This window comes from Manacus vitellinus, unplaced genomic scaffold, assembly GCF_001715985.3.
Source record: "Manacus vitellinus isolate BGI_N305 unplaced genomic scaffold, ASM171598v3 scaffold_44_pilon, whole genome shotgun sequence".
NCBI classification, from domain to species: domain Eukaryota; kingdom Metazoa; phylum Chordata; class Aves; order Passeriformes; family Pipridae; genus Manacus; species Manacus vitellinus.
Window position 1 is genome coordinate 6,757,701 of NW_021940565.1, and position 21,781 is coordinate 6,779,481.

General features: G+C 40.7%; 2 protein-coding genes across 7 annotated transcripts in view; one reads left to right on the plus strand and one right to left on the minus strand.

Annotated features, from left to right (window-relative positions):
- The first annotated feature begins 1,767 nt into the window (after positions 1-1,767).
- Positions 1,768-17,133, plus strand: CLCC1 (chloride channel CLIC like 1). Of its 2 annotated transcripts, XM_008926855.3 has the most exons (11): positions 1,768-1,908; positions 3,669-3,764; positions 4,223-4,330; positions 5,170-5,391; positions 6,550-6,690; positions 7,360-7,453; positions 8,558-8,655; positions 8,739-8,885; positions 9,468-9,779; positions 10,294-10,540; positions 14,437-17,133. In XM_008926855.3, the coding sequence occupies exons 1-10, from the start codon at positions 1,777-1,779 to the stop codon at positions 10,519-10,521; spliced, it is 1,578 nt and encodes a 525-aa protein (XP_008925103.1). In that variant the 5' UTR covers positions 1,768-1,776; the 3' UTR covers positions 10,522-10,540; positions 14,437-17,133. The 2 variants fall into 2 exon arrangements, with proteins under 2 accessions (XP_008925103.1, XP_017934485.1); XM_018078996.2 differs by lacking the exon at positions 14,437-17,133 and having other exon boundaries at positions 10,299-10,425.
- The window catches only part of GPSM2 (G protein signaling modulator 2), a 34,880-nt gene continuing 24,977 nt past the window's right edge, over positions 11,879-21,781 (minus strand). For 4 of the 5 annotated variants that reach the window (XM_018078992.3, XM_029962255.1, XM_018078994.3 and 1 more), the window contains 8 exons: positions 21,613-21,755; positions 20,993-21,116; positions 20,615-20,730; positions 19,444-19,599; positions 18,518-18,626; positions 17,986-18,115; positions 17,326-17,396; positions 14,647-15,525 (listed from right to left, as the gene is read on the minus strand). In XM_018078992.3, coding sequence (XP_017934481.3) covers positions 15,172-15,525; positions 17,326-17,396; positions 17,986-18,115; positions 18,518-18,626; positions 19,444-19,599; positions 20,615-20,730; positions 20,993-21,116; positions 21,613-21,755 — 1,203 coding nt within the window. In that variant the 3' untranslated portion in view covers positions 14,647-15,171. Of the gene's footprint in view, positions 12,586-14,048; positions 14,267-14,418; positions 14,582-14,646; positions 15,526-17,325; positions 17,397-17,985; positions 18,116-18,517; positions 18,627-19,443; positions 19,600-20,614; positions 20,731-20,992; positions 21,117-21,612; positions 21,756-21,781 lie in introns of those variants that run through there. The other variant, XM_018078995.3, reaches the window with a different exon arrangement.

The following is a 21,781-nucleotide window of genomic DNA, read 5'->3' on the forward strand; positions in this document are numbered from 1 at the left end:
GACTGAGCTCGCATTTAGCGAAGGTAAGTCCTCCTCTATGTCTGTCTGGGACTGGAGGCGATTCGAAAGAAACGAAAAATCCCTCTGCCGGAGGAGAGGGGCGGGGATGGAGCTGGTGGGAGTTGCTGGGGCTCCCTCGGTGCCGGGCGGGGCCGGGGTTGGGCGGGCCCGGGGCGGGCCCTGAGCGCGAGCCGGCGCTTGAGGGCCGGGCGGCGGCTCCGCGGCCGCTGTCCGGCGGCCGTTCCCTGGGCGGGGCGCCCCCCGGGCCGGGGGAGCTGCAGGGCCGGGAGGAGCCGAGAGGAACGACGCGTGGGGCGGCCCGACGGGCCGGGTAAAGCACACGAGATTCCTGCGCCTTCAGGTACGGGCGGGGGGGCGGGCCCGGGGCCTGCGCCGTGTCCGGCTCCGGGCGAGGGGCGGGAGGGCCGCTCCGTCTCGGCGGAGCGCGGTGTCGCTGCCGAGATACAGGAGGCCGGGGCGGGGGAGAGGCGGCCGGTGGCTCCTCTCATGTGGCCCTGTCCGCGCCTACAGCGCTCGGCCGGGCGGCAGCGCCGGCCTGTGCGGGGCCGGGCGGAGCCGCCCCGAGGGCACCAGGCCGTGCGTCCCGTCCGGTCAGAGCCGGGGTGCCCTGCAGGGCTGGCCAGCCTTGATTGTTGTTCTGCGTGACGGGCGTGCTGACCCTCTGTGGAAAAATAATGTGAAAGGTCAGCGAGCAGGAGTGCGTGCGGTGGCAGTAATTCCCTGGGGACGAGCTGTTCTGCACCCTTAGGAGCGGGACCGCTGGGGGAGCGAGGTGTATCGCCCTCAGAGAGGCCGGGGACAAGGGATGGCGCGGCACGGAGGTGGTGTGGCCATGCTCCGTTTAAAACAATGCCGCCAACGGGAACTAAGCCAGAGGAATGATCTAAAAAGTGACCGACCAAAAGCTGAACTTTGTTCTATTAACTCGAAAATACGTGTCGCTTTTCACATCCCCACGTGGGCTAATGAAGTAAAAACCTGTACATGCTTTACACGTGTGACTAAAGTCACTCAAACCACTTAAACGTGAAATGACATCAGCTGAAACGCTACCTTTCCCCCTCCCTCACAGAAAACAATATAAATATAGGTTACGAGGGATGGGAGGTCAGGGGAGACTCCACCTTTGTACCCTGGGACTGTCGGCAGTCTGTGCTTATCTCTTCCATGTAGGGATGCCTGTTGGGTAAGGCTCGAACACTGCCGTACCAAGTGCTTCCTCGGGAAATTGGGAGAGCCAGCTTGTGTTTGTGATCGTGCTTTTAGCCCTAGATGGTCAGCTCCCAATGTTATGTATTTGCTGTCACCTGTATTATTCATATTTTTGTGTTCATGCACTCCTGCAGACACTATGTAGCGCCAGCAGTCCAAGAGCCTGTGTTTCTGTTGCTTATCAAATAACACTGTTTTGCACCTAAGAGTTATTGCATGAGACTGGGCTTGTGATCTGGCCATGAATCCTGGAGGAGTTCTGCACAGGTTTATTGTATTTAGCAATCCTGAACTCCATGTTACACCTGCTGATATCTGTGGTCAGTTATATTGATCCAGTTATGTAGTACAGTTTAATTGGTGCATATTATTGCTGGCAATTTCCTTGGGGGGGGGAGGAAAAAGAGGGAAGTGAAGTTTAACCTGCTTAACGGAGAACTGAGTTTTTAAAGAGCACCAGAGAATACTTCTTTCATGTAAGATTGTTGCATGTTACACCCTGACCTAAATATGTGGATTTCTTGTTACATTCAGTGATACAGGATGCTGTTCCCTCTGGTGTTGTGTGCAGTTATGCTGGTAGGGAGCGGTAAAGTTCAAGAAGATGAATGGATTGACCCCACGGATATGCTCAATTATGATGCAGCATCAGGAACAATGAGAAGACCTTACAAGGTAGAAAAAGAAAGGGTGTATGAATACATATCTCTCCCAAACAGTCCTTCAGCCACATGCTGTTGAAAGATTGCTCTTAAATGGTGACATTAGATAATGATAGAATTATGATATTTTTAAGGCCTTACTATGTTGTATCTGAATCCATTCACAGAAAAGTCCTTTGTGTCCATGGTTAAAATTGCAAGGAAAAAAAATAGTGATCTATGTTATTGTAGTTAGCTCAGGACCTTTTCCTGTTAAGTTTCTGTTGCACACTGATCCAGTCACAGCAACCAGGCTTTTTGTCTTTTTGCAGGTGGTGCTTGATTTATGCAGGTTGTGGCACCACAAGTTACTGCTCTGAGAAGTACTGGGTTAAGCAGCTAGTTTCTCAAGTATAGTATTAAATATCTTGAAAATCAAGTTCCTACCTGATAACAGTTGGGGGAGTTTATGGTTGCATTTTACTTTAATTAACCTGTTTCACAGCAATATGGTAACAAAGCACATTTCTCATGTGAGTGTGTTGTGAAAGTCACAATGTGTTTTGAAATGCTAGGCATCAGTTTTCAGAAGCAAGATCAGAATAGGGGTTGAGTGCTGTACTGTTAGTGATTTGTGAACATTTAGGAGAAGATGAAGTAGGAAAAAAACTAGTTTTAATATGGTGAATCATCTCAGTTGTCCTGCGTGAGGGATGGACTCTACATAGATGCATGTTAATCAAATACGTATGTGCACACATGGCACTGTAAACTGTGGTTGGTTGCACGGGCGCCTTTGATTTTTGTCATTATTCAGCTTTCAAGTTTGAATGATACTAATTAACCACTTTAGAATGTAATTTTCTGAAGTTAAAAAATGCAGACTGCGTTATTTCTCTCCACAGCATTCCTCTTCAACCTCCACCTGCCTCAAGTCCACCTGACAGTCATTAACATCCCTAAAATTCAGCACCAAACTTTGGAGTCTTTAAACTTGGAGCCAAACTGCTCCAGCTTTTATACAAAAAATAGTAGTTTTACTGTTGTCTCTTACAAAAATAGAACTTCTGATCTTAAAGGAGAAAAATGCCTGCTTTGAGTTAATCCATCTTTTCAGGATTTCTTTTCTGCTCTGCAGTGAGTTTTTAGGTAGGCAGGCTATGGGGGCCGTCCGAGTCCTCAAGACCAAACTTGGTTTCAGCATGAGTCACTGATTTGTGCACTGTTGTGCTTCCTTTTGGAGACTTCCCTCAATGTCCACTCCTGGTGGTGTAGAAGCAGCACTGCTAAAACTGGGTCTGAGTAATTAACAGAAAGCATAGAGTCTTCTGGAGCAAAGAGGGAATGTGACAGGAGAGGCCTGCATCCCAGAACGGGGGATTGTGTTTACTTGCAGTCTGGCTGGCTGCGTGGCCAGCTGGGCTGGGAATTTGTCTGGCTGGAAGCTGCCCCTTTGCTTGCTGAGTCAGTTTTTAGCCAGTCCAGTTATCTAATCTGATGCTCTGTGTGGCTCACCAACACTCTAAGGAGGGGAAAGGGCAGGTGGGGGAGGACAGGCCTCACCTTTTGAAGGCAACAGGCATTTACATAAACTTAAAGCAATTGTCCATCTGGAACCTAGAATAACAGCAGAGAGGCAGATGGAGTATCACTGGGAGAGTATTAGCAGAAAAGATCACTCAGATTTTAGCTCCTTTGCTCCTTTTAAAGGAATCTGACAACAGAAGTGTAACAGGGCATGTTTGATCAAATGATCAGATTCTAGAAATACATGTTTTTCTTCTGTTATTTTAGGCAAACTATCATGACTCTGAGGATAAGACAGTGGATACAGTCAGTACTGAAAACTCACCAAGTTGTTCCAGGACAATAGATTCCCTGCAACAGAAGGTTTGTTACACAACTCCAGAATATTTTCCAGTCTTTAACAGTTTGTGCTTTCTGACAGTGCTTTTTCTGGATAGTACAGAACAGGTGCATTGCTGGCATAATTGATGAGAGACTGTGCTTTATGTAGGGGAACCTCTTTATTCAGAGGAGAGACTGAAAGTGGTCTGAATTCAATTCCAAATTGTTGCTCTCCTTCCACGGTCTGTTTCCTAAAATATTTTATGTCACACCATGCTGCCAAAAGCCAAGGTTGTTTTCAAATTATTCAGTACATGGAAAGCAGCATCTTCAGTAAGTGCATATACTTTTTATCTGGCATACTAATCACAGAATCATTACTAAACTAAAGAAATGTGCCCGTGTTGATCCTGAGTTTAATGTGTTAGTGTGGGGGGGTTTCTCCTATGAATAAGCTGGTTTGAGCAAAGTGAATAAAAGTGTCTTCTGCTCGATTGCAGATTGCAGAATGTGAGAAGAGGAATGCCAAGTCACAGGAAAGCCGTAGCTTTTATATTTTTAAGCGATACTTGAATAAAATTTTAAATGAAGCTGGAAAACTTGGCCTTGTAAGTATTTGAACAGTCATTTAAAAAAATTAATTAGAATTCATATTACTACTTTATATGGTTTTCACAGTTATCAAGTATTGCTTAATTATTCTGGCATATTTTAAATTAAAATGAAGGGAACTGAATGGCACAGGAGAAGGTAATAGCAGTGTGTGCATCCAGTACTGCTCAGGAGACACAGTTGCCATTTGATATGCAAAGCATCCAGAGGAGGGCTGTGTGAATCCATTGTATCTAAATATCTGTTACTGGGATGCAGCTACAGGAATACCTTGTTCAGTTCACATTAATGGTTGTTCAGCTGGAGTGGCTGCATGGTACTTACTTGTTGGGTGGGCTCTTTATTATATTGTCTTTGGAGATTTTTTTTTTCTATTCAGAGGTAGAAGAATTAATTTTTAGTAATAAGCAAAATTAATATTTAATAAAGAACATTATATTTAGCAATGTGAAATTTCTTATTTCAGTATTTAATAGCTTTTGTCTGTATTATCCAGCTGTGATCGGGGCACACATAGCATGTATATCATTATTACTTGTTAGTGAGCCATGGTTTTAAAGTTTTAAGAACAGGTGAGATAATTAACTTCATTTCTGTTAGTTTATTGCTGTAGAATTGAAGGAGTACAAACCAGTTGAACTCGAGTATCATATAGTTTAGAAGAATGAACAAAAAGGACACAATCATACTTTTGTCCCATGTTTTCATCCTGCAGTCTGCTTCAGAAAGGTTCTGGTACAGCATGAAGGGTATATAATCAGGTTTTTGCCTAGGGATGCACTTCTATTTCCAAATAAGCAGCTTTTAACATTATTTTGCTTTGCTTTTAATTCAGCCTGACGAAAACGTGGGCCAAGTCCACTACGACGCTGAGATCATCCTTACAAAACAGACATATCTGGAGATCCTCAGGTTTCTCAATGAGGAAAGCTGGCAGCCAGGTGCCATGGATGATGCACTTAGTGATATTTTGATCAATTTTAAGCACCATGATTATCAAGCTTGGCACTGGAGATTTGAGGACACTTTTGGAATTGACCTATATAATTTGTTTTTGGTAAGAGAATAAAGGGGGGTTGTTTTTGATTGCAGTTTTCTCCAGTTTCTCTGGGGAAGTCTAGTCAGTTAATATTTATATATATATAATATAACCATCTTAACTCCACATGGAAAGCAGTTCTTTCCATCCTACTTCAGTGAGTCATGGGTTTTTCATGATTGCTGAAGGAAGAGGGGATGTATTCATTTTAAGTAAGAATTCAAGGTTTTTATTCCTATGATCATCTTCTCTTACTGTAGCTTTGTGGGGTTTTTTTCTGTTATGCTTTTTTTTCTCTTCTTTTTGTCTTATATCTGTACTCCTTGACTCATTAGGCTCTAGCACTTTCTTATCACTAGAACTGACATTTCGTGCATTACAGATTTTCTGGGTTTCTCTCTTGTTCAAGTAGATGCTGAAGTTGTTGGCTTCTGCAGGAGTTGGAATATATTTACACTGAGACAAGTATATATTTGAACTCTTACAGGCTCTTGCAAATTTTATGGAACAAATTGTGGAGTGTTGGAGAGCAGAGCATGACTATGGAATTATAAAGTGCTAAGCTGAGGATCTCTGATAAGCCGAAGCTCTCTGAATAAAGCTTTACAATTCAGAATATGCTGATGTTTTATAGTGACATAATCTTGAAAGGAGCCTGTCTAGATTTGAGGGGTCCATGAAAGCCAAATCACAAAAGCAAGCTGTCTGTCGGTAGCAAAACCTCACTGTTAGGGGTCCTCAGATGGTGGAGACTGTGAAGTGCTTCTCTGAGGTCTTACTGCTGTTACCCAAACTGTAACTTTGTCTCTTAACCAAAGTGCAGGAGTTGGCAGCAGTTGTTCTGTGGTTCATACCAGGCACATACTACTCAAGCAGTGACTGACACCAATTTTATAATTTAAAAGTGTGGTAGGTAACGTGATAAACATCATAAGGAAGAAATAACTCAGTATCACAAGAAAGAAATGAGCAACTACAGTGTAAGGCTGTGATAGGAATGACTAGTAATGCCATGAAACTTCTGCCTTGTGCTGCACAGATGTGCTGTGAAAGCAAGGAAAAACTGTGTAAATGACACTAGAGAAAACAAAAGTTGGAAGTTTCTTCATGTGTACTGGCAGTAAGCTTGGAAAATGCCAAATCTGGATCATAATTTTTTCCTCTTTTCTTTTTCAGCTACTCTTGTGCTTAGTGTGCATTGTAACTGTAATAGCTACAGAGCTCTGGACACGTATTCTTTGGTTTGTTCAGCTAAAACGTCTTTTGTTAATAAGTTTTTTCATCAGTTTTGCATGGAATTGGCTTTACTTGTATAAGGTAAGGTCTCTAATCTTCTTGTCTTTTAGGCTTAAAATTTTAGAGTTATGAGGAAGTTAAGGTTATTTAGTTCCCTTAGGTAGTTTACATAAAGCTTTTAATTAACCACAAAATAAATAAAGGGATTAACATTTTGTTTTGCATGCTGATGGGTGTGTTAGGCTTAAAGAACAAAAGAAATTCTGAGAACTTTATCCTACAGTAGAGGTGCCCAAAATTCATAGAGTACTAGAACTCTGATTTCACTGTGTGACCTTTGACTAAAGCAGCTTGGTAGAAAAGTTATATGAAAATATATTGTGAGGAGTTTTTTCTTTTTGAAGATTCCCTGTGTTTGAATTGCCAAAGGACTGAACTCCAATATTCAAAGATACAAGTTCAAGGCAAAAGTCTCAGACTCCATTTGGAGGATAACTCAGAGGTAGCCATCATGATGGGTTTTGTCCATTCCCAGGAGGTGCTTGGAGTTGAACTCCATTAAATTGTTAGCAAACTTCTCTTAATATATATTTACATGGGGAGTTACCATTACAGGGGGGTGTAATGGGGAAATTATAATTGACATGGAGGATTATCCCAAGCTGGCTAAGAGCAAACAGGGATAGCTGAGGTGCAGCACTGCATGGATGCAGGTTCTCTTTGTTTCACAAGTCATTGTGTTTCCCTCAGTTGGCCTTTGCACAGCATCAAGCAGAAATTGCAAAAATGGGGCACTTTGATAACATCTGTGCTGAGAAGTTGGACTGGCGAGAAAGTCTTTTTGGTAAGTACTTGTTTCGTTATTTTGTAATAGTATTTAAGATCACAAAATAATAGTATCCAAGGATAGTCACATATCTTCATGAGTAGTGCACTGAATTTTCCTCAATACATGATTCTGTGGTTTTACCATTTTTCCATTCTATTAGACTTTTCTAGCCTTTGGAGGAGAGCTGATCACAAAACTGTACTCGGAGCATGTCACGGTGTTCCTTCTTTTTCTTTTAACTTACCCATGATTATTTCCCCAGCTCCCCTCCCTAGAACCATCCAGTGCCATTTACCAAAGACAGGTGGGCAGAGCTCATGAAAAGGGTTATTTTCTTTCCATCTGCCAGGCCTGTGAGTACAGTGGACTTGAGGAATTAGATCTGTAGCTGTTTTACTCGAGTGTTACTATTTTACAGAGAAAGCTGATTTTTTTTTTTATTAGCTGTAATTAGTATCCAGTGCTATAGCTGGTAGATGACTGGTGGCAACTCTTAAGGACTGCTTGTTATGGTCTTCCCTTTGTAATTTATTGACTTTGATTATTCTGTTTATGACAAATTTCAATGATTCATGTTCTGACTGCAGTAATACCAAACTACAGAAACACTGATGTTGTAAATGACTTGTTTATAATGTAAAAGTTCCCTTAAGAAGTGAGACTTTCTGCCTGTAAATAAAATAGACCCTTGAAATCTAGCAAGAAAAACAGAGAATTTTAATCTCATCTGCAGACTGACAGATGAATAATAACACTGGGAATGGCACTGTTTCAGTAGCTGTGCACACATTGTGCTAGATAATTGTTCTCACAGATGAGACTCTTTCCCCTGAGGCTTCTAGGGAATAAGTTCATCAAATAAAGAGAACTTTCTTGACTCTGCATGTGAGAACTTCAGGTTCTTTTTTCTTTCTAGCCTTCCCTCTCCTTCCTCCATCACTATGACTGGATAAACTACACTGCCAAGCTGATCTCAGAATTGTAAAAATAAATCTGAGCTTTGAACCGCATCTAGAAGAGCTCTCTTACATCTATAATTGAAATGCTACTTTCTCTACTACTGCTGTGTCATAGAATGTATTTTTAAGAAGTTGTAAAACTATGTCTCTGCTTTGACAGAATGGCTTAGAAGCACGTGGACGTTACAGGACGATCCCTGTCAGAAGTATTATGAAACTCTACTTGTAAATCCTATTTTACTGGTTCCACCAACAAAGGTACATGCCAAGTCCAAAGGGACTGTTCATGTTGATGTTTGTTGTTTGTGTGACAACACTGTTTTCTTTTTATATTTTTCTAGGCCTTGGCAATTACTTTCACCAACTTTGTAACTGAGCCTTTGAAGCACGTAGGGCAAGGTATTGGTGAATTCATCAAGGCACTAATGAAGGAGATTCCATTCGTTCTGCAGGTTCCAGTACTAATTATGATGGCTCTGGCTGTCCTGGTTTGTATACATTTATCTTATGTTTAAGAGCTCAGTTTTATTTTTATATATTATTTTAATTTATATTTATTATCTATTATTTATTTGTTATTTTTACGTAACACAGATGAAATTACTTCTGCAAGGCAATTTTTTCTTGACCAAGGCTTCACAGTACAGGTGGTTTAGCAATTAAAATAGCCAAGTTTGTATTCAAAACACAACTCCCCCCCTCTCCCCAAGTGGGATAAAATTGCATTAAACTGCTTAAAATCTAAGACTCTATGACAGTTTATTGCAGCTTAGTTCCCATTTCTTCTTTGTGTCATTACACAGAGATGCATATAATTGGCATTTTGTACACAAAAGCATTGAGTTAAAACCTTCAACAACTTCAGTGTAGCACCAACAATGAACTGCACCCTACGTGGCAGTTCCTGCAGTGTGGTCAGACTGTAGAAAGCTTGAATTTTACTGCAGCCCTTCTGATCACCTGAGTTTTTCATTCAGGGTCTTGTAGATGCCTGACTTTGATATCTATGTGAGAACCACAGGCTGCAAGTATGTGGTGTTTTGTTCAGCTTGGTTTTTTCCCTCCCCCAGGCTTTTTGCTATGGCGCAGGATCATCGGTGTCTGCGTTAAGATACTTAACATCTTCTCCGAAGAAAAGTCTTCCTCCACCTGATAGTCAACAGGAGCAAATAGGCTTTGGGCAGTACGATGGGAGGCAATCAGAGGACTATTACTTGCAGAAGCACCCGTATGTGTACAGAGGACACCAGGACAGAGGAGATGGCTCTGCGAGACCTCCCCTCACTGTGAGAGCAGCGAATGGCAGCAGGAACCCCGACACGGCACAGACCAGCGATGAGCCGGACACACACGTACAAGAGTCTCACAAACCAGAACCTAATGTTAGTCCTGGTGCTCTTTGAGCTGGGATTAAATTGAATAGATTCCAATGTCATCTAATAAACACGCTTAAACAACAAGCTTAACCCAAATCCTGGGGAGAGAGGAGTTAAGGAAGTACATGTTTCCTGATAGAACAGTTTGGTAGAGCTGTCTTGGACATGTTTCTTTCTGGAAAAATACTTTGCAATGGCTAACTGGCAGGAAACTACTGAATTAAAACTCTTTAAGACTTCAGTTTTCAGAGATCAGTACTTATGTCAGCCTGGGCATTCATGATTACCCCCAGGAGAAAGGGGGAGGGAAGTGCTGACTTTTCTGTAAACTAGAGAAAACTCAAAACAGATTTATACCCTACATTGTGTATATTTACATGCACTGTTACCCCAGGGGAAAAAATTATACTACTCATGCTTTGGGTGAGCTCTGCCCCTTGAGCTGAGGTGCCCTTGAAGCCATAGATGCTGTCACTTTAGATTGCTTAATTATTATTAATTATTATTAATTTTTTTACAGAATAGGTTGTACACTGAGTCTGAAGTTCATAGACTAGAAACTCTCAAAGCTGAAAACCATACTGAGGAACCTGCAGTTGAGCAGCAGAAACAGGAGACAGGCAAAGCAGAGCGAGAGGCTGGAGAAAACTGTGATCCCAATAAAAACCTAGAAGGGAGAAGCTCTGCGATGGAGCAACGTGAAGAGAAGGAAAAGAGCATTTTATGTGACTCCCAGGAAGGAGACTAAGGAAGGCCCGAGCTCTGCTGTAAGTGTCGTCTAATCTTTGGTTGTCATGTACTTGCTAATTCTCTCTAGTTCTCCAGTGTCAGAAAGAGAACATCAGTAAGGTGTAAGGTGGGGTTGTAAAATCTGGGAGAGTTATAGGTACTGTGTCTGGAATTTGAAATAAATGTGTTAAGATAATAATATACGTCTAAGTGGCCAAGAAAACAGGCTTATGGGGTGTTGCTACTTGTTGGAAATCAAGTTTGTGTAATAAGTTTTGGGTAAAATTAGATTCTCAGTGGGGAAGGATACTCTGATGTAGCAAACACAAGCCTAGCCAGGTAACTGTCCAACAGCCTCAAGGAAGTTACTGATATTCCTGTAATTCACATAACACTAATCACAGCTCAGATGGAGGTCTCGGGTCTGTCTTTGGGTTTATAGTCTGTAAAACCAGTTGGCTGTTTGTCGGCTCAGTTTTAGGACAGCCAACTGATTTTCTCCTAGTTTAATGATTTGCAGAGTGAGAAGCTGATGTGTCAGATGAGTTTTAGGGCAATTCAAAGCTGAACAGGGAATAGGAAGCAGAGTAAAAGCATCAAAGCTCAGGATGATAAACTGATTGGTGATTTTTTTTTTTTGAAGAACATTCTGACGTTTCTCCTTATAAGCAGAGGGAGGAGTTTTAGTTTCAGTAGGATTCAGATTTCAGTGCCTAAAAAAAGCTGCAAGGGAATATTTATAAATCTTTCAGTAATTGTAAAATAGTTTGAATTATGTGTCTGTTTATTCTTACATTGCCATTTCCCTCTGAAGCTAAAATTAACTGTAGGTTCTTCTCTAGGGGTATAATGCTTCAATAAAAACAGGACATCATTTATAAATACCCAAAGTGAACAGTTTGCCACCTTTGCTGTTAAAATCAGTGGCTTCCAACTGAAGATACCTACAGTTAAACCAGGCACAGCCCTCAGGGTTCCCCAGAACTGCCTCGGGACCGGGATCTACTGCAGGGAAAATGAAGTTTACAGTGGCTGTTCCCCAGAACTATCCCAGCATAGCACATCGTTAGCAAGAACAGAAGGAGTTGAGGTCAGGTAATAAGCAGCCTATGAGCATTTACAGCATGTGACATTTGAAATTCAGGTACTGCAGGAACTACAGTGTGTCCCTGGGAGTTCGTGCCAAGTGCCCACCACCCCTGTGATTCTCTGGTGCATGGACTTGTACCACACCATCTGTAGAGCAGCATGAGCAGCTGTTACTTGAAAAGAAGTACTTCTAAAAACTTCTCCTGATTGTAAAACTGTGCTGAGTTAATGTAAGAACCACTTAACTAAATATTACCAAAAAAACCCATCATGTTTTGAAAAAACTTATTTTTTATTAAACAGAACTAAAACCAGGGTTTAATTTTTTTAATAGAAATGATTGTTTCTTCCAAACTGTGTTTCTGCAAAGACAGACTAACTACCAAAGCTATTTCTCAATTTTTTTTTTATTTTTTAAAAAAAGTATAAAAGAAAACAGGACCTTTTTTTCAGGAGGTACAAAGCGGGGGGGGAAATCAAGTTTTCTTTAAAAACAACATAAAAATTTAGGTCTTACACTAGATTGAGACAGTAGTAGAATCCACACATGAGCACTGATAACCTTGACAGAGAAAAAATTAATGTTGATAGACTAGAGACAGTTAAGAGGGAGAGACAGTAATGGTATCTCAGACTGCTATAAAAGCAGCTGCCAACTGCATGAGCAGGGGCAACTCTATAACTACCAGTCACACGTGTGATGCTGCTGCTATTTCTATGGAAAATCATTAGAAAGGAGACAAAACTACTCATTGCAGTCATCTTTAAAAAGGCAAACAAAAATGATACCTAAGATGCTGCTGTACAGTACATTCCTGTGTGTGTGTCTTCAGCTAGAATTTGGTCCCTTTATAGCTGGGGGTAAATGGACTCTCTGTTCATCCATTCTCTTAGCTTGTGATCGTAAAATGAGGCTGAAAAAATCCTCATCTGGTACAGTGGATCCTTTTGCAGATGCTGGAGGAGCACATCTTTGATCATCCAGTCTGGAACCCTACAGACAGACCAAGAGATAAAGCTGCATATTTACAGGGACAGATATAATAAATGAACAATATAAGTGAAAAAACTCATAAAAGCTTTTGTTTTCAGATTTAGAGCTATTATATAGATTTAATTTTAAATTTCGTTTCAAGCTAAACTGGTCAAATGAAGTTACTAAGAATGCAAGTTAAGCTAAAATGTCCGTATGTATCTGAAAATACCCCCCAACTGTCCTATTGCAGAATGAGATTTGTGTCCTTTGTCCAGAAGAAGAATTTTAGCACTACTATGCAGTATTTGTAGTCTCATATACAGAAAAATATAGTTGTCTTCCTTTCCTTATACAGGGAGTAAAAAATGGCCCCACTGGAGTCAGATTTGGAAAGGCAATACTGAAAGGCACCTCCACACTGTAAGGACAGGAACAGTTCAGTGACAGAGTTACAGAGCATGGGATGGTTTCTGTGCTCCTTTCACACAACTGCCCTCCTGGCCAGCTCCTACAGGCACCAGGTCAGGCTGCAACAGCTACGGCAGCTCCTGTGCCTGAGCTGGGAATTAGCATTCTCTGTCAGTGTAGGAAAAGCTTTCAGTGCTGGATGGACCTTGGACAGTCATCCTTCAGCCAAAAAGTCTCAAAGGACAGCACCCCTTTTGTGCTTCTGTTTAAAGCACTAGCCTCCATAATGATGAGAGGGGATTAAATATTTTTCCATGCCTTAAAGAGACAAAATATATCATACTAATTTCTAGGTTCTTTGCTTGACTCAAAGGAGTAAACAGATAAGCTGCTAAAACAGAACATGATATTTCATCAGGTTGAAATTCAATTCCAGGTGCTTCTTTTCACCCCAGCTAACATACTTACCTTTGGAGAACTCAGTATCTGAATTTTGCATTTTGAGATGCTTATCAACTCATTTAATTAAATTCTTTTTGGTCTAATTGGTATATATACCATGCTCTAATTGACAATTAGCCATCTCACCTCTCTATTGCTATGAACTATCATTTACACTAACCATAATGGGAATGATGACCAAAACTTGAATACTAAATCCTTTAATTTCATTTCATAGAATTCCTGGTATATCAGGTGCCTTACACTTAAAAGTCATTTTAATATTCATTTTAAGAGCCTCACTTGTTTTCCTTTTTAAGGATTTTTTCTAGAAATAGTTACCATAATATACATTTTTGTTACTTGACATAGTTACCATGGTATATATACGAAATTTACACTTACTAGACACTGGATAATTAAAAAAAAAATAAAAAATCAAAACAAGAAACAGAAATTGTAAAAGAACCCCAAAACTTGGGGAAAAAATCCTAATATTTTGTTATATTCTTCCTTATCTGCCAAATCAGTATGTATCTTAAATCACATGGTAACCAAGCAACTCAATAGCAGGAGGCACAAATCACATCCCCAGAGACTCAGAAGCTGAAGAACTTTTGTTAAGCACTGACCTGGCATTTTATCAATCTATCAAAGAAGTCATCATCCAGCTCCCTGCTGTTGCTGGCCATGAGGTGCCCCAGCACGGCCTGGCTGTCGCGCTGGGGGAGGCGCAGCCCGGGCAGGTTGTTCAAACTGGCGCGCTGGTCGTCCAGCCGGCGGCTCTGCGAGCTTGCCAGGAGGTCCAGAAACTCATCTGTGTGTGGGGACACCACAGAAGTGGAAAAGGCTGGGGAGCAGGAAGAAAACAAGTTAGCCCAGAAATAACTGTAAAATTTCTGAAAAAATTTCTGTAGTGAGTCGTGCACGCAAATACATTTTGAAAATGGCATTTGGCAGAAACTCAAGTCAGATACAGATTTTACTTAAAAAAAAAATTACATTTTCGCATTGTTTTAGGTGGAGTAGAGGATTTTGCCACTGAAGCAGCTGGGAGTCTGTTCTTCTCCTGGAAGTAGCACCTCTGGTCGTCCATTCTGTTGCTCTGGAATCGACTCAGCAGATCAAAGAACCCTTCATCTGCCATTGTCTCTCGACTGCTTTTCTGAAAAGGAGAAAAGATTTAGGGGTATTTGGAACTTAAGAGTATCTAAAGCTGAGACAACTGCATCAGAGTTTAGTCCAGTCCTGTTTCATATTTGTGTATCTGATATCTATTAAAATCAATTTTTTTAGTCATCCCTTTCTATACACAGAGATTTATCATAAGAGGAGATATAAGAATATGGCAGCATTTTTCTAAGGTATAATATATTAGAAACATTTCATTCTCTCACGTGGAAAGAAACAGTGCTTGGATCATGGTACAGCTGGAGTTATTCCTCCTCAGCCATTAATCCACTGAAAAAAACCCAAATGCCCATGACAGAAGAAAAGCAACAAGAACAGCAATCAGCAGTTTCCATTGTCTCCTCAGGTTTATGATCAAATGCCTTTTATTTTTAACTGAGTTCTGTCAAGAGTGCAATAATCTAAAATGTCCAAAATATCTCCCACTGCCTGAATCAGAGAAACTAGATTTTATTAAGTTTAGAGAAGCAGTGTCTAGAAGAGACTTAGAAATAAAATACGTGGGTAAGCTGAGCTCTAACTTTAGAAAATCCATGAGGAATACAATGCAGTGTTAGGAAAAGCTTAAAGCTGGCACCACCCATGAGACAGCTGTAGAATGGAAGATTCTGCATGTTTTACAGAGCCACAGTGTTTAAATGAAGTTAAAGTGAAATGGACAGTTGCAGGAATGTGTTTTCCATAATTCTGATCAGACAAAGATGAGTGAAGGTGATGATCTCCACAGCTCACCAGACCTACCCTCTGGGAGTTGGGAAGTCGATGATCAATAGAATTACTGGCATCCTGCAAAACTTTGGAAGTGGTGCTGGTTTTGTACTTTTTGCCTTTTAGTCGATTTACAAAATGCAGTTTTGCTGAAGGTTTGGCAACCAGTGGTTTCTGTTTAGCAAGAATCTCACTGTTCCAGTTCTGAACCTAAGAAAACAAGAGTCATGAAATTAAGCCTTGAGATTTTAATTACCTCCTACTTGCTGCTGCTTCTCCTTCCCAAAATGAAGCAGCTTTATTTTGTTCATCCAACCACAAGGATGTTAAAACTTTGGGTTTGGTTCTGTTACTTGACCTGGGATTAGTGAGCTGTTGTTGGCTGGAGCAGGTTAGTGCTGTTACTGATTAGGCTGAGAACTGTTGTGTGACACCTGATGGATTAAAATGTGATCAAATAGTGTATTTAATTAAACACACTGAAGTTGTCCTTGCTGACTGCAGTGCAGGAAAAACAGTTATAATGTAAATGCTGAACTGCAGACACAGCTGGTATTTCCCACCTGACATTCTTAAAACTGGAAATAAAAAAATTAAAAGCCCCCATATTACAAAGTGTCAGAGCAAAAAAACCCTTATACCAACCCAGATACTCAACAAGCCTTCCTTGAAGTCCTTCATATACACAAACTTCTCAGTAAAGACTGAAAAGGAAGAGGGAGAATAATGCCAGCACAAGAGCAAACAGGAATGACCATCTTGTTTCACTAAAGATCAGAATGGATAGCTTTGTCAACCTGTCAGATTTTCCCTAAAATATCTTCTAAAATAAATAGAATTATCCACAAAATAGCTTTATCCACAACTGACAGACTCTTATAACTGAGTAAAACCAAAATAAAACCTTTTCTTTCCTGATTCAACATCACAAAGCATGAACACAGTCACAAATCTTCCAGCAACAGTGCCTACTGGATTGCCTTTTCAAGGCTTCCTGAGCACCCGCACACAGACTGTGACTCCAAGATGGCATCCTGTCCACTGAAACCCTAGTGCTCCTGTTGTGCATTGCTGTAGATACCAAGGACTTCCATGGAAGAATCTACTCAATAAGTACGTTGAAAAAAAGTCCTTTATAAAGTGCTAGACTGCAATAGTAGATTAAAGCCAAAAATCTACATGAAACAGACTTTCTAAATCGGTACCCAAAGCAGGTCTTGAGCATTAGCGCTGACTTCAGCTGTACCCACTGTCCATGTGCTTTGAGATTTTATTGCCTGTTTGATCAACATGATGACAGGCTTTGCCTCACTTGAAGAGAGGGGAATTAGATATCCCAGTGTGGAGGGAAAAATATCAATTTCAGTGTGCCACTGGAGTCATTCATGTAGAACTGCCAGCCCACTATTGAAAGGCAGATAGAACTGAAGGAAAACTCTCACAGAGTGACACAAGGATTTTAATCAGGAACTCCTATCTCTAAGAGATTTCTCTGAGCCTGGGGAGGAAGTTGCTTTGCTTATCAGTGACTCAGGTGCAGCATTTCTGCAATAGCACCCTTACTCAAGATGGATATTGAAGCTCCTGATGGCTTGCAAGTTGATTGAAATCCCAAAAGGAAAAAACCCATATATTTTAAGTGCCTATAAAATGACTGTAGCCAAAGAAAAAATGTTCAGAACAGCTGAACTAAAGCTGAGAAATTTTACTCTGAATCACTCATGCTGCAACCTCAAACCATCTCTATAAAGATATGAATGCACCTACAGGACCTCATTCTTTCTTATTTGTGCAGTGAATAAAGCAAGCTTCCCACAAGCCATTACAGCCATTATCTGTGTCACACGCTCCACACTCACAAGAAAACTATTATTTGTTAGTATGGTTAGACCTGCTGTTATGTAACTCCTAAGATCAACTAAATTAAAAGGGGAGGCACGTGGTATGTCAGCAAACCCTTAGAAATGTTTCACTGCAATCTCAGCAGCAGAACAGAAGCAAAGTGCCAACCTTTTCTGGGGTTAATTTCCTAAGTTCCATGTTCTCCATGCTGTGACGGCGTCCTGCTCTCGGTCTGGTACCTTCAAGAGAGAATCAAGTTCATCTTTTTATCATCAAAATTTATGCAGATTTATCATCAAAGCTGTGGTTGTACTCATCTAAGGTCCAAGGCACAGCAATTCTGACTTCCAAAACAGTGCAGGTAAGTATATCAGCAAAGAATAACTAACCACTAGTAAAAGCAGCTTACAAAACCCGCCCAAATCTAAGCTATCTAAGTTGCCTTCATAGGACATGAGAGAAGGACCATGGACCTTTGAAAAGAGGAACAGCAAATGGACTGGGTTCTGCTGTAACCCCAGTGTTGCTGAGATGGCAGGAAAAGACAGGATTTGACAGCAAATAGATACATCTCCCACATTAAAAAAGGGAGGGGAAGACACGGACACAATTAGAAACATCATCTGAAGAAACTAAGCAGTAACCAGTGATTCACAATGTAAATCCTCCAGAAAAGGAGGTGCTGAAGGGGTCCAATACTGCAAAAACAACTGTCTTTTGCTGGTGGGGGAGAAAACCAAGCAAACCTGCACACCAGGATGGTCAGTAAAGAACACAACACTCTTTCAGAATGCTTTGTTCGAAAGTATTGCAGAAAGAGGTACATACCATTGAAACTGTTTTCTACCACATGGCTTTCTGACATCATAGAGTTATTTGTACTGTAGCTTAATCCAAGAACCATTTGAAGATCTGAGAGATTAAGTCTGGCAGTGAGTTCTCCACTTCTGTCTCCTACCTTCAAGCAAATAAAATAAGCAGTTATATTACCTTAAGAAGTACAAACATGAAAGTGTAAAGCAATCCTTGTCCCCCAGATTTCTGACAGAAAAAGGCTGAAAAGGTTTTCCTGCTTGAATACTGAGAGAACCATCTTTTTTAATAAAGTACCTGACAACTCATAAAGCCTAAAATAACCTCTAATAGGCTACTCAACTTGGATTCCATGATGACATTATGAAAGGTGACACTAGAACTAAGCAAGCTGCAAGATGGGGCTGAAATGATGTGGAATTAACTATCTCTGCCTTCAAAATGCATTCCATTACTCAAAATCAAATGCATGGATACACCTCCATAAAACCACTGTGTAAGTGAGAGCAAAAGCCAACAGTCAACAGTGGGAGTATGCAAATCATACCTCTCTTGAAATCTCCAGGTGCCTTTCTGCAAAGTGGATAGCTTGGTCATGGTTTCCCAGAGCAGTATATGCGTTCCCTAAACTCCAGCACGCTCTTCCTTCACCAATTCTGAAAAGCACACACACATTTTCAGTTACACCTTTACCCGCTGAACACCAGGGGTCAGGTTTGCACAGCACTGCCACAGTAAGATCGCTGTGCCAAGAAAAAGGGAGGCTGTCATCAGAGACGGTTCCAACATCAACACATTAGGTATTGTATTTAAAGAAGTGTGATCTGGGTATTACCATAAATATGAACAAATCTAATCACAATTTTAAGCTCACAGCAAACAAGTCACTCAGTTTTGCAAGCATGGAACATTGTATAACCTACTTTGCTTGTCCTCAGATTGCATGCCTTATTATTCTTCCTATATTCTGCTTATTGAGAATATGTACATTGTAGAATATGTACATTTAAATAATGGAAAAACTTTTAGTTGTACCCAACATTATAAAAAAGGCCTTAGAAATCATGACTGTAATACAAACATTACTTGCTACTGTGTTATTTACCTTTCCCCACCTCCTCCCATATTATTAATTTGTGGACAAGTTGGAGACAGATTTTTATGAAAGTATGCAAAATTATTATAATGGAGTCATGAAAGAGAGATCTGCTTTTTCTTTCCTTAATTTACAGAGGCAGTGGTGACAGGAGAAGATGTAGAGACAGTCACTCATCAATTGGTCTTTCATCTCAGACTCAGTAACTGCAATACCTTCATGAGGAACTTTGGTTTTCCATATGAAAACCAGAGCCCAGCATTGTAGGGAGTTCACATTAATTCAGCTGTCACATACAGAACAATGACAGCAGAGCTGGAGGTAACAGGATTTGCTGTAAGTGTCACACATACATGAAACAGTGTCTTAGGGCTTACTTATCATTTAATTCCTGAGCAATCACCAGGTGTTTCAGATGATAATCGATGGCTTTCTCGTAGTCCTGGAGCAGAGTGTACGTGTTCCCAAGGCTGTAGCAGGCCTGTGCTTCCACGGCTCTGTCCTTCAGCTGCCGAGCCAGCTGCAGTGTCCTCCTGGAAGAAAGGGTTAGTCACCTCAAAAATCACTGCAAGGAAAACCTTTCAAAAGTATCCCTGCACAACTAAAAATCAGTTATACAACTTAAACAAATTAGGAAACCTGGCTGGCAAATTATCGGCTAATAAATTACTTACTATATTGTAAACTCTTGCCTTGCCCTTCTCAAAGTATTTCCATCTATTTCATTCAAGGGCAGGCTGATCCCTCAAACAGCATCTTTTAATCTTAATTTATTGCTTCATTAATAATTTGTAGGAGTTTCCCTGACAGTATGCAAATTGACACAGTTTAGTACCAGTGTTACAATAACGACTTGCCCATCAGCAGAAGCAAGGCAGGGCTATACTCACCAAGCCAGCCTGGCCCTGCTGGGCAAGAAGAATTCAAGTGCTAAGACGAATCTGCTCAGTACTGAGGCTTTTTTCCCTTTCAAAAAGAACAGGTAAGCTCTGAGATCCAAGTAAGATGCTAATAACACCTGTACTGTATCTTTGCCAAGCTTTTACTTTCCCAAGTACAGCAGCAACTCTTTAGTGGTGCAGAGGTCAAGAAAAAAGCCTGGATTAAAAATACAGACTCAGGATGTAAATTTGTGTTGCCATGCACCACCTCTCTCAGCTACTGAGCACACCCAAGGCAGCCACCCAACTCAGGGTAGAAAAGTTACTCAGATCCTTCCAGAACTCGCTAAGAGCCAAGACAGTAATGCCTGGTTCTAAAATAAATGGGAACAAATGCCTAGGAACAGAAAGATGTCTGTCTACACTGCTGAGAGGAATCTATTTAGAGTAACAAAAGAGTTAAAAAACAACAAAAAAAAATACTAATCCCTCGCTTAAAAGAATCAGAATAGTTAAACAGCTAGGAAAAAATATTTTTGCCAAACAAATAGAAGTTTTATTCCTAAGTATATGTTCAAGATGGCTATTCTACAGTGAGCTACAGTACCAGACACAACAAGTAAACTGTACAAGAGGTATAAATTGTATTTAGAAGAAGTCAACTAACTTGTAGTATTCTGAAGCGGTTTCAAATTCCCCCAGGAATATGTAGGCATTTCCAAGGTTGCTGTACGCTCTTCTTTCAGCTGATCTATCACCAAATTCTTTTGCAATTAGGAGACGCTTAAAAATGTGAAATAATTGCATTATTTACTCCATTTTATACTTTGTAACATACATTTGCATACAGAAATGCACATGAAAAAATGCATTCTTTAGGTCAGCAATGCTTGATAAGAACAGCCAAACTTGAACTTCTGCCATTAAGATTTAAAACCTGCATTAAAAAGCTTGCAACAAGATCCAACACAATGCATGTACTGAAGGCCAGGAGCAACCAGTGACATTTTGCTAGAACAGAAATCCTTATTAGCACAGGTTGTACCTGTTCATGGGCTAAAACTGCACTCCTGAAGTTGCCCAGAAGATAGTGTGTGTTTCCCAGGTTTCCAAAGGCACGTCCTTGTGCTGCTCTGTCACCCAGCTCTGTTACTATTGTCAGATTTTCCCTGTTTTGGAGGAAAGTAAGGAGAAGAATAGTGACTTTTAAGAGGTTTTTTTTTCCTCACATTCATTTAAATAATAATTTAAAAAATCTTTATATAAAGGAAAAGGTAGAGATATTCTATTTTGGCCTATTTCAATGGCCTTTATGCAGCCACAGATCTGAGTAGGAAACATTTCCTGTGAAGTACTGAACTCCACTGCATTCTTACTCAAACCAGTGTGCTCACCTCTAGCTACATATACAAGTATAACAAGGTCCTGTCAACTCAGCCTGGTCTGAAGAGCACTACTGGTTTCTAACCTAAGGGAAGGACTTGTGAGGTGCACTAAAAATGAGGGCAAACAAAAACCAGTGCACTCTGCCACTGAAAACAACAAATTCACAGGTACCTCAGTTCTGCATAGAAGTGTTCCACAGTTTAGCTCATGACACTACAAATCTCCCATATTCTAATGAACTACATGATCATATCCTCCCAATCCCCAGCATTTACTTACTCATAATAATTTGCAGCTTTTTGTAAAGCATTTTTCACATCATCTGGAAGGTCCCCTGGATCGTGAGTCCCCGCACTAGCTACATTTTTCCCCTTAGAGTGATACACATTTCCCAGATTATACAGTGCTCTTGCTTCTCCAACCTAAACCAAAAGTAAAACAAGGCATT